Genomic DNA, 12,476 nt, shown 5'->3' on the forward strand with positions numbered 1-12,476 from the left:
GTGGGCCCTGGCCAGCATCAGGCACTTGCTGGTGTTTGTGAGATGCCGGTCGTGATTGTGAGTTGTCATGTCTGTGGGCGAGTTCGATGATTGGTAATGTGAGTCCCTCGGTGACCATCTGAGTGACCGGCCGCGTGAGCAGAGGCCGTAAGATATGCTGGGGATGAGGGGGCGGCCGGAGAAAGGGGCCATGATGTGAGAGGGGAAGATGCGGATACGGAAACCCGCATTATCTTTCTACTTCTGCCCCATTGGAGTTGTGGATAGCTCTTTCGAGACTATTGTCTGGCCCGTCTCATCGCTCCCAGTCTCGAACAGTGACACCGTGGTACTTGTCTCCCAGCCACTAAACTACCTAGGTCGATCGCCGCCGGACCAGTATAGCTCGTCCCCCAATTATTGCACTTTGTGGGACACGCAAGCGTAAATCTTGCAGTTCAGATGACCAGTGAAGACTTGGCAAAGCTCCCAATATACCAAACGTCTGGTCGATAAGCCATGAAAAGAGCCTGGGCTCAGCTGTCCTCGTGGATCCACCGGTTCCGGTCCTGGTATGCCCATCAGACGCTGGAGTGTCATCACAAGGACATCCTCGCAGAGAACCGAGTGAAAGTGGGTTGATCAGCATGAGGCTCTGCGGCCTCTTGTGGGATTGGAGCACCCGCAAAGCCAGTAACATGCCAGTTACAGTTCGTGTAGCGTCCGAGTCAGCTTGCTCCATCTATTGCCATGTTAGCTTCATTTTCTAGATATTCTTAGCTACCGTGATGATCGTTGTGATGGGAAGCCTGTTGAGCCTCACTTGCCGCCGCGCCACTGAGCCGCGTGTGCATCCGGCAGATGCTTGTTTACATGACTTTCACTATTCCTGCTCAGCCTCAATGGGTTACCATTCACGAAGAGATATTTCCCATCGAGATTGAGACGGCAACGTGTACGTCGGGCGAATACCGCCGGATGGAACCATCATGAGCCAGCACTCTATTGCCCGCCAAGACCCGATTGCCGATTTCTCCGTCCGTATACTGGCCATTCAAGGTCAAGTAAGCATTCAAGTATCAAATTGACCCCAGAGTAGGTAGTTGTTCTTGGTCTATCATGGATCACGGTAGGAGTCGTGCCCCGCGGCCAGGCGGCTCGCTCCGCTCTGGTGTCCCTGTTGGGCCCGGGTTCGTAAACGATCCTCTCAAATGTTTGACCATGACGTGAAGAGTGGCCGGCAATTAATGGATGTGAGGAGGTGTTTGTTTGAGCTGGCAGAGACAAAACAAGTCAAAATGTTGGAGTTTGGCAGTGGCAAGTCCAGCGTAGGAACCACGGCACAGGGAGACGCAAGCTGACTTTATTGCGCCGCAGACCAATGGGCGTGCAGAAATGGCTTGCCCCAATGGCGGTCGGCCCTCCCACTCTTGAAAGGCACAAACTCCAGTTCAGATTCGATGAGAGTCAAGACCGGGAAAACAGCGGTGAATCTCAGGCATTCAGGCAGCCGTGTGCCGTCCAACATTTCCAACAGTGAATGGGCAGTTGATCCCAATGGCTTTGGATTGTTGGTTCTGGCCTGTCCTGCTGCAAGGGCTTTGGGCAAGGTGTTGGATCTGTTGGAAGCGGCGGGGTGCGAGGACATGATTTCGGTGCAGGCGACGCATGAGGAAAATGCTCAAGCTTCTCTCATGGGAACGGAAATGCGGGCGGTCCAGCGGGTGTGATGTGATCAACCAGGGTCGTGGTGGAGTGGGGTATGGAGGGCGCACTGATCCAGGGTTTCTCCCATAGGGCTGAGATTGAAAATGACGGGCTGCAGGCATCATCGGACGGCCAGTCATCGATCAGTGGGGCTCTTTTTTTTGGGAGCACCTCAAATACGTTCCCGTCATCCATCGTGGAAGCGCTGTGCTCTGCTGTGTAAGCGCTCTCGTCGTGTATGAAGCTCACCCGGCGAGACGCTTTGCTCAGGATACAACCGACGCCGGGTTAGGTAGCCATGGGCGTGGAGACCTGAGGGCCAAGCTGTTCAGCTGTTGAAGCATCATGGTGGCGGTGAGCACAGCCATGGACTGACCTGTCTCCAAGGTGAAGAGGATCTACCGGGCTCGAGATGGGAGCGAGATCACCTGTACCTAATAACCTGGACTCAGATGGCCTATGTAACAGAGGCCATCGCATGGTGACATGTCAAGTTGAACAGGAACTCTTTTTTGGGAAGGAGCTTCTCGTAGCTGAGATGAATACACAGGTGCTCTTGCAACAGCGTCACGATGCCTTACCCCTCTGCCCCTCCATGCCCCACTTCCAACGCTCCTCTTTGCTCCTCTTTGCTGCACCACCTCCCGTCGCACCAACAACCAACTGGACGAAGCATCGTCCTACACTACTGTACTATCTCGACTTCACCTACTTGAACCCCAACTGCGTGGGTCGAGCACCCAACCCAGCCGCCGACTTCTGTCGTGTCGCACAGTCTAGCCGGGTAATTCCTTCCCTCAAACCGACCCCCGCCGCATCACAGCTTCCTGCCTGACATCAGATCAAGCAACACATGCAGCCACCGAAGCATTGCGGACGCGACACGCTGCAGCAGCTCGCATCTTCTGCCGAGATCGACGTTGACGACTTTGTCTCAGGCTTGCATCGAAGAGGTTAAGCTCCATTGGCACAGCACCACCACTGCAAGTCGGCGCAGTATGGCAGGGCCACAGGGCTGCCTCCTAGCACCACCCCGTAGCTGACCCGCCTCAGCGGATCGGCGGGAGAAACACCGCATCCATCGACACCTTTTGTTGCGTATGCGACAGTTCCACAGCATCCTCGCCTCATACTTCGTGTTACAACACCTTGCCAGCCGAGCCAGTCCAGCCAGCTTGTCTGACAAGCAGCAGACAGAGGGCTGTTGATAAGGTGGCGCCAGTTGTAGGGCTCGACACACCTAGCTGAGGGCACACACGCCTAGCCTGCTTCGGACAAGAGAACAAGGGACATCCGTGGCTCGGACTGCTCCCCCGACCGAGTTGCTGTTACGTCGTCCGGCCATATGATCACATCAACCCCACTGTCGATGGCCTTTGGGCTTGGGCAGCATCGGCAAACGACGAACGAAAACAAACAAGGGCCAAAATCCAACCTCGTCACGAACAAGCAGTGAGGTACCGAGCGTTGAGAGACACCCGACAGGGCTCCGATTTACCCCGCCGTCCCCTGCAGCCCTCCACATCTCGAATTGTTCCCTTTTTCAGGCGGCCAGAGAGAGGCAAGAGGTCGGCTGCTGTCTCTACCCTTGCACTTGCATGCAGCCACGCACCGTTGCATGCAGGTTAATCAAGGCGCACCTGCCAGCCCTTTATTTTGTCGTCTGTTGGTCTGACTTCGATACATGTGCTGTACTACACAGTCCCACTCCCAGTCCACCTGGCACCCAGTACCTTGCAGGAATATTCCGCGCTCCGGGCTTCGGTCAGCTCCCTGTCGCATCGTGCTTTGCTTCTTCTGCTTCCCTTCATCAAGGTGCCGTCATCAAGAGGCATGGCGGGTTTGCGGCGATGGACCTTAGGTTCTTCATCCCATGACGGTCTGCACTAGTGCCCTCCTGTTGCTCGCCAGGATTGGCTGTTCTGCATTTGGTAACGGCGCCTTTATGGAGCTGATTCAGCTGAAGCGGTACCCAAATGCTGCGTCTAATTACCTTCTAGCGTTCCAAGAGAGTTAGCGTTGGGTGTGTCAGCCTTCACCTGCTTCGGGGCTCTTACTTTTGTTCCAAGTCTCCGCCGCCACATGCCCGAAGCTCCCAGCTTGCCTTGTCCCTGTCGGCGCGATACAACGGCGTGGAGAGCCATGGCGTTCCGTAATCGACCTCGCACACAAAGGGGTGGCCGGCTTGCTCTATAAGACCGCGCCCTCCCGCCGTGCGGTCCAATGACTGCCAGGCCGACCAGTCTTCCCGAGTGTCAGCGGCCCTCGACTCTCCGTGCCCCCCTGCCGTCGCCGAGCCCGGACCTACTTACCTGGTAGTCGTGTCGTCGAGAGAGCACCGGTAGCATCAACGACACAGGAAACGACCACCACAATAGACCCGACTATCCGTTTACTACTTACCGCCCTCATGCCCGCCGTGTTACCCTGGCGGCTTCTGCATAACACTACGCCTCTCAGTCGTGACATTTGAGGCCGCTGTCGGCCCCGTGCTGTGTAAGTCGACATGTCTTTCCCGTTTCGAGCATGCATTCCATTGGTTGCACATTTCCCCCTCCCCAAGCATTGATATCAACAAACCCTGGCGGCCGCCTTACTTCCGTTGGGTAGGTCGCCTCATCATCATATTGCACGCCCGGCTTTATCTCGTTCAATATTTACACTTGCTGGGTTTAAAGCGAATGTAAGCTCCTGGGGGTCTCCCAGAACCCCTCGGTGTAGCTCGCGCTGCTCCATCCTTCAAACGGGACTTGGCTCTCCCCCAGACCAGCACCCTGGACAACACAAAACCCAATTTCCGGTGCCACGACCCTTTGCCATGCCTGCCTGATCCCCCTAGCTATAGCGCCGGCCCCTACGGCCACCCACCAAGACCGAACACTTACACTGACTAGGCGCCCCAAAGTAAATCATCGGCGCTGAGCTTCGCCGCAGGCATGCCAACACTCAGGCATCCCGACGTCAACGTTGCTCTTGGGGTCGCAAGTCCCCAGAAACAGGGACCCTCAAGAGCACACATATATCTCGCGCTTGCCGTCATTACTCTTCTTCTTGTTGCCCGGCTCGTCAAGCCAAGACGTCTCAAACCATCAGCCCCATTGCCTGCACCTGGAGACAGCCAGCGTGCTGAGAAAGTCGACAAGCATCCCCCCCGCTTCTCACCAATAGCAACTTCACCAACATCCCAAACGGGCAACCGACCTGTCTCTGTTTTGTCTCCCTGGAGCCAATTCAAGGGCGGGCAAGGAGTTGTTCCGTTCACTAGGCTCGGGATCCATCAGCAACATCATTCCTGTGCTGCAGTGCTTACAGGTCACGGTGCCCAGAGCGCCGTGTTCAGATTTTTGGGGCAGACGCCAGCTATGGATGACAACGAGAATGACCCGCTGAAGGATCGCTTGCGCTCAGGGTCAGCATCACGTGGCGTCAGCACCAATGTTCCCGATGACGCCGATTTTAGATACCAACACGACCCCTCCCCGGCCGGCAGGTACACTGAGCAACATGTAGGAGACAGCAGACCGAGCTACTCCTCCCACTTCTTCCCTTCTAACTTTCCAGAGGGATATGGTAGTGGTGGCTCCGAGGGCATGGAGATAGGACCAATGTCAGGCTACAGCAGCTATGGCGACCGTGATTGGAGTGCCGCATCTGATCAGCAAGCGGGCTCCTCGAGTGCTGTGTATGGACAGGATCCCAACTTCGGTGCTGAGAGCTTTACTGGGTCCCCTGGCTTTTCTGGCTTCGATCTCAGCACTCCCCGACGCTTTTCGCGCCCACCTCCACCACCACCACTAACAGCTCCAACACGTAGCGACAACAGGTTTCCCTTCGAAGACCGTCATATCGGCTATGCAGCATCGATCCCGCCAGAGCTGGACGCCAGCTTCATACACCAGCCCAATCCAGCTTATAGCGGCATGTCAACATCAGACGACGTCTTGAACTCCAGCCCCCAGACCGCAGACCCAATACCGCGCAGAAGATCCTACACGAAGACTGTCCCCATCGGAATCCCTGCTCCTGGAACCACGCCCGCCTACTCTGCTGAGGCAATGGCATCAGGTACTGCCTTCACCCCCTCGAGCTATCCGCCAACATCGCCTCTTCTGCCTCCTCCTCCACCCGGGCCCGATGCTCCCTCCGAGTACGTATTTGTGGGTGGGCCGGGAGGTCCAGGTGTTGTCTTGTCAGATCAAGAGATCGATCTCCACGGCGAGATCATATCAGTCATGGATCACTCGGGTCATGGGTGGAAAAGGCATACACGCGTCTACGGTGGAGGCGTTTGTCTTGCCTGCCTCGCCGCCGAAGACCAAGGTGGCTTTTATGGCGACACGGTGCCTCTCTCGGATCGGCGATGACGAAATCAAGATCGATGTCATAAACATATGCAGAGGTTAGATTGAGTTGCGGGGCTGCTGAGATGGGTTGCAGTTTGCGCTTCGCGTTTGGTCCCAACGCAGTTCCAGGGTCCAGCTGCACCCCCCATAGGTTGGCAATAGTTTCCATGTGGGGGTGGTGACGAACTGGGGCTCCCACCATTTCGGTGTTCAGGAGGCTAGGGGAAGAAAAGTATGGTTCGCATTCGAAGCCCGCGCATCACGTCTATACGGAGAGCCGTAAGGCTGAATAGGCCGGACGAGCTTTATTCATTGTGCAAGGACTAGTCGTCGGCATTGGATCCATCGCAGGGAAGATAATGCACAGGCATTAGGGATGGGTTGGAAAGCTAAGGTTACGCCAGTTATGACATTTCCTCACATGTAAATTCTTTATTTCAACATTCTTTCGTTGTTTCTATTAATGTCTGTTTAATACTTTTGGAAGCATGTACTCTTCAGATGTCAAAGTCGGCGTTTTGAGGCACTTCTTGATTCCCATTTGCTGTTCACTCTCACCGGTCGTCGTCAAGAACAGGGAGTGGTTACACGGCTTGTTGTGGGTCTATGTTTATCATTGACTTGCCTGTTTGGGAATGACAGCAAGTTGATGGCGCTTTTCTACAATTTAGGTTGCATGCTGGGTCATTTGGCATATTCTCCTTGCAATTTTCCTGCATAAAACTCACGACGGTGCCTGCCTTTGGAGCACTGACAGAAAAAAAAGCGGTGTGATAAACCGGCAGTTTTTAATACCAAGCGCCGATGTATCCTGAGGTGAGCTACCTACCTCTCATAGGGCTGGCTGCTGATTAAAACCAGGTACGACGGTATTGTACCTATGGTTGAGCGCAAAGCCGTAATGTGGTTGTGTCACCATGACATGATTGTTGGGCAAGACGACTTATCAAGATTTTCCATACTGTGGTATGCCGTGCGGCACCAGGGGTGCTCAAGTGTCGTTTACCAGATGTTGTACTTTTCTAATTCTTCGCTGAGACCATCCATCCCTAGGTATCTCGGCAGAAGTCAATCAGCGATCCGCCACCCGACCACGCAAAAAAATTGTTCTTTAGCTCCGTCATCATGGAAATGTTAAGACATGGGAGCATCACAAGGAAAGGCGGAAGGATTCGGTCATTCTCGATGTAACCCTCCATCTTACCTTGTGTTTCTTCGTCCCGCTCCTCGGCTGTCATTCAATCTCTCGTAGGGCTGATTCTCGGCTTTAGGCTAGCACTGTGACGACCACACGAATCCCGAGGGAGAAGGACTTGGGCGATATTGCAGGGAAAAAGGCGCCATGCAGAGAGTGATCATTTACCTTGGAAATCCTGCGGCAGGCCGGGGAAAACACTCAATCTCACGTCATCTGATCGGGGACCTTGAACTGAGTTGCCAACCTGGCTTTATTATGCAAGTTGCAAAAGATGCTGGTTTGCTGTTGGGGAGCAAGGTCGACCGCAACGTTAGGGCATGCTCTCAAAAACCCGGTGATTTTCGGCGTCTATTATGTGTTTTATCACCCATGAGATGTCTCGGGCTTCTCTGGTAGGTAAGCTGTTTTTTTCCTGGTCGTTTAGACCTGTGCCGCCGCCGACCGAAAGTCCCAACCAACAGTGGCCCGCCGGAAACCCACCAACCATCTTTTGTGGATGACAGGCGGCCGGGACACAAACGAAACCAGCTGACAAACATGATATGGGAAGGAAGGAAACACAAGATACGGTACTTGATCGGACGGGATGGGGGCTGGTTAGATCGGATTGTCACTTGGGTTTAGGTCTGCGGGCATCGAGTTGTGGCCGGTTGGTGCCGCAGCCACTCATGTCGTGATGATGATTTGAGTGTCTGGAGATGGGATTATGGGGGCCAAAATGGTCCTATAGTACCCCAAGTCATGTACATGCCGACATTCTCTTAATCAAGCACCGAGGTGATCACCGATATGACAACTGCACACCCCAGTAAATTCACCGGAGGATCTGATAAGACTAGGGAAGTCCTCTGCGCCACTCTACTCAACTCATGTCATGCCACGACATTGCCTCTCAGCTTCACAGACTTCAAGACCCAACAGATGGCTTTTTGGTCAAAATCCCGTCTATCGCCTTCTGGACAAAGACGTTATGCCAGCCAGAATTCTTCATAATGAATCATATAAACTCGGAGTAAGTCAGGCATGTGAAAAACTGACATGATCAGCAGGATCCAACTTCCCGCCGCCACTGCCGCCGCCACCTTCATCCGTCTGAACTTTTTTCCTTGTTGGGACATTTGAAGGATCTGAAAATGTCTTGTATGAGAACCTGTCGGTGTATATTTGAATTTCTTATGGGTAAAAAGCCGTGCTAGTGCTCGCGTCTGCCGATGTGTAAAAACTTGCTCCGTGTTTAATTTTGAATTTGTGGCTTCCCCGGATGATGGAGGATCGGTGTTGAGAAAAGACATGAATTTCATCCGAATGGCTGGTGAGGACCTTCCCAATCCAGAAGTTGATCCTGTGATCCCGAGGGTTCGGTTGGAATGTTGGAAGGGCCAAGTTTCCTATGTGGTTGACCGAGACGGAGATTTTACCTCCGGTCAGAGTTGAGTGTTCGGTGATGGATATAGAAACTCGGCCCTATGTCAAAGCCCCTCATCTTGGGAAATTCTTCAATGGCAAGATTCACGGCGGCAAATCACCACCAGATGACAGGTGAAATTTCAAAATTCTGCTTCCTTGCCACCAAACAACGCGATCTCGTAAACATTAGCTGATAGCCTTATGTTCCACTCTTCCTGACTGACTAACCCCCCAGACGTTAAAACTCCGCCTCCGGTTACCAACAGTCTGGTTTATCCGCCCGTCGGTCCGCCGGTCATGCCTCACCTTTTGCCTCAACTGTACATGATCATGCACAACCCGTGTGTACACCACATCAAGGAAGGATCCGTCATCCGCCATCCGATGTCTCCGGCGTCCCCGAGAGAGTGGGAAGGGTGGGTGTCACAGCATGAGAGTTGACATGATGTTAGCGGCAGACGTCAAAGTCATGGAAGAAATTGTTGGTTCTAATAAACTTGTTGGTGAGTGGGAAGATGCTGGCACAAATGCCTCATCACTAGACGAATATGTCAGCAAAAGGATGATGTTGTGCAAGAAACAAATAGTTTGGAAGGTACATGAGACGTTGTCCACAAGAGAATGCTACAAGATCAAAACACCGCATGAGATTGATATCAGGACAATGTATTACTGCTCTACGTCCCGTGATTGAATCCAAAACACTGGTATCTCCAAGTTGGCTTGCCATTTCTTCCATCACAGTTGGCATGGTGATAGAACATAAACACTGACCCCTGAGCCAGCCAAGCAAGGGACCAGAACCGGGGTACACGTCAAGAAAACTGATGGACTTTGCTTACTCATCCATCAAAGAACTTGGTTTTGTTGTTGTTGTCATTGTCGTCATTGCTGTGTTGCTGCCGTTGTTGCCGTCATGGTAGTTGTTGCTGTGGTTGTCCTTGTTGTCGAAGATGGGGCTGTTCCTGTTCAACTCGGCGCTCGTCTTTCTTTCTAGGAGATAAAACTTGAACAGAGAAAAAGAGCCGCGAACGGGGGCAGAGAGAGTGCTGACGGTGTGGGGCTTATAGGGATTCTAGGTTGAGATGGGGTTTGAGGGATAGCCCTGCTGCAGGAAGGGGGACTTGGTCTGGTAGTTGGCGGCAAAGTTGTTCGGGTTTTGGTCAGTAGGGGCGGGGCCGTAGCGGTAGGCCAAGCCGCTGTTGTTGCTGTTACTGTTATTGTTGGTGTTGGTATGGGTGCTGGCCCCATTGAGTTTGCTCTTGCGCGCCTGGATCGGTGCTGAACCATTTGTTTCCTCCACGGGTGCCGGCTCGATAAGCCATTCCTCGGTTTGAGGGAGTTCGCCGGCTGTCTGCAACTCCCTCAGTGCGCTGTCGATTGTGCTTTGAGATCCGGGAGAACCGCGGGGAAATCCGATATGTTCAAGGGCTCCAGGAGCCGAACCAGCCTCGTACTGGATTGTGAGCGCGGTGCCTTCGCTGCCCACAGCCTGGACCTCAAGTCCCTTGAACTGTTGCTTGAGATTTTCCGAGAGAGCTGTGACAGCGACCCCCATAGCACCGCCGAGCAAGGGGGGGTTGAATCTGACAATCCAGCTTCCTACATCCAAGTCGAGAAGAATTGGATCCTTCCCGCCGAGGGGGTTGACCCTGTTTTCAGACGGAGGAGGTGCACGGAAGGCCTGGGGAACAGGTCCGGCTGCAATGACCCATTGGTCTTGGCGCATTATGTACGAAGTTGACCACTCATAAGAATCTGTGAGGGGGTTGCTCGGATTCGTGAAGTCGAAGGTTGTGGCGTTGGATTTGGTGTCGCTGAAGACCTGACCAGTGAGATCACTCCCCTCGAGCCACCAACTCACACTCTCTTGTGGCTGGTATTTCGCCGAGCTACCCTTCGGAAGGGTTGCCTGGTCCACAAAGATAGGTTCGTATCTGCCTGTCTGGTTGTTCAAAACTCCCACGATGATATGGATTCCAAGGACATGCGGGTATGCATAATCAATGTTGCCAATGTTGAGCCAGCCAGCACCATCAGGGCCAGCCGGTGTTGCAGAGGGCACCCAGTATCCTATGCAAGATACACTAGTTAGCAAAGATGCAACCTGATAAGATTAATAGAAGCAACTCAAGATAGGTAAAGTACCTTGTGGGTTTAGATCGTAGGTCTCGCCTTTGTTACATCGCTGCCATCTACCGCCAACGTTGACTTTGACGTCAGGCGAGATCAGAGCGGCGGTCCAGTTGAGAGCATACTGAGCTTTCCAGGAAATATCGGTAACGGGGGCAACACCTTGGGACTGCCACACGACATTGTAAATGGGTGCTCCATTTCCTGTAGCAACCGACTTGGCCACCTGGAATCTCCAGCCATTGGCAGTAATCGCTTGATTGTCAGCCGCCGACTCATACCAGTGAAGTGTGCGGATGTCGGCCATGTTGAAGTTCAAGGATAGGTGAGGTAAATTTGCGTAGGACGGTTCGATATTGGTGTGAAAACTTGAGTGCTAGATAGAGTGCTAGAAACAATGTTTGAGGCTTCTAGTTGAGGATCTGTGTGGTGACAAAAGAGCAATGGCGGGGCAGTCTTGTATCCTGATATCCGACCTCTCTGGTACTCGATCATGATAGGTAGTGTCCGTAAACGCCATTGAGACTATTCTCCTGTGCAGCGACTCAAGAACTTTGGGATTCAGCCGCAAGCTCTGGTGGCTGGCTGATATGTATTCTCACCAAACAGGAGCCAGAAATCTGGCAAGAGAGCCTCCCAGTACCCCCCATGAGCTATGCGTTCTGATAGATCTGCATAATATCAATTACTCAGACCTGTGTGAGGCAGATTGAGGATATTGTTTCGCTTTGTGCTCTTGGTACCTATGAACGCACAAAGATCAGACTTACTACTTCTTGTAGATTCAAACTCCCGTTGTAGCCATTCCCAACCAAATCAAATGTGAACAGTACTCGGATCTTTGAACGTAGTCTGCATTTGTGCTTCCATGCATGGTGACGGATGGTTGGGACGGTTTCGTATTGGCCTGATTATCATTGCTCCAGACCACTCGCATGAGTATTGCAGCGAGCATTATGCGCTCATCAATGTTGGCGGATTGAGGCACCCTATTAGGTTGCTTTCATGAGTGATAAAGAGCGGGGACAGAACATATCGGTGTATGGCGTGACCAAGCCGTATGGTTTTGAATAGTTTCATAGGTTCGAAACAATGTCATTGTCGTCCTCACCGAACAAGCATGTGGATGATGTGGTCAGCTGTATAACCCAGAGTCCCTGTTGCAGGTAATGTGGCTAAAGTGTACCTGTACGTATGGCGAACGTGATAAGCTCATTAAGAGGCCATGTAGGAGTTGTAGGTGTTGTAGGGCTGGTTCAAAGTTCCCTTGTGACATGGCGGTGGCGGTCTTGACTTGATGGCCACAAGAGCGGTGGTGTTCAAGGTAACACAAAACCTCCACTTTACAAGTGCCTGTGAAGCTTATCAGCAGGTCTGCTCATATAGCAAGAGGTCAAACGGCGAGCTGATGAACCGGCACAAGGCGTTGGTTGGGTAAGGTACTCGGACGAAATATTCCGGCCAGGTGGAGTTAGTGGTGTCCTACGGTGTGCAAGGGATTTTCGAGGATACTCGAGGCCAATAAATGATGGCGATATCAGCTAATATGTGTTCGGACGGGTGAATGGTGACGATGCAACAGTTCGATGCCAAGGGTTGGTGTCCACGTCCCTCGCATGCCCCGTTGCCGAAGCTCTCTTGGCGTGTCGTTTAGTGGAGCTCCCCACACTCTTGGCTTCTGGGGCTCCCCAAAAGTGCCTGTTTCATTT

General features: G+C 52.9%; 2 protein-coding genes across 2 annotated transcripts; one reads left to right on the top strand and one right to left on the bottom strand.

The window, feature by feature from the left end:
- Nucleotides 1-4,622: 4,622 nt before the first annotated feature.
- On the top strand, nucleotides 4,623-6,050 carry PODANS_2_14130 (uncharacterized protein; the record flags this gene model as incomplete). Its single annotated transcript, XM_001903208.1, has 1 exon — nucleotides 4,623-6,050. One exon carries the CDS (start codon nucleotides 4,623-4,625, stop codon nucleotides 6,048-6,050), a length of 1,428 nt encoding a protein of 475 aa, XP_001903243.1.
- Nucleotides 6,051-9,709: 3,659 nt separating this feature from the next.
- PODANS_2_14135 (uncharacterized protein) lies at nucleotides 9,710-11,074 on the bottom strand (the record flags this gene model as incomplete). The annotated part of the gene is made up of 2 exons (XM_001903209.1): nucleotides 9,710-10,707; nucleotides 10,783-11,074. The coding sequence occupies 2 exons, from the start codon at nucleotides 11,072-11,074 to the stop codon at nucleotides 9,710-9,712; spliced, it is 1,290 nt and encodes a 429-aa protein (XP_001903244.1).
- Nucleotides 11,075-12,476: the final 1,402 nt, after the last annotated feature.

This window comes from Podospora anserina, chromosome 2, assembly GCF_000226545.1.
Source record: "Podospora anserina S mat+ genomic DNA chromosome 2, supercontig 3".
NCBI classification, from domain to species: domain Eukaryota; kingdom Fungi; phylum Ascomycota; class Sordariomycetes; order Sordariales; family Podosporaceae; genus Podospora; species Podospora anserina.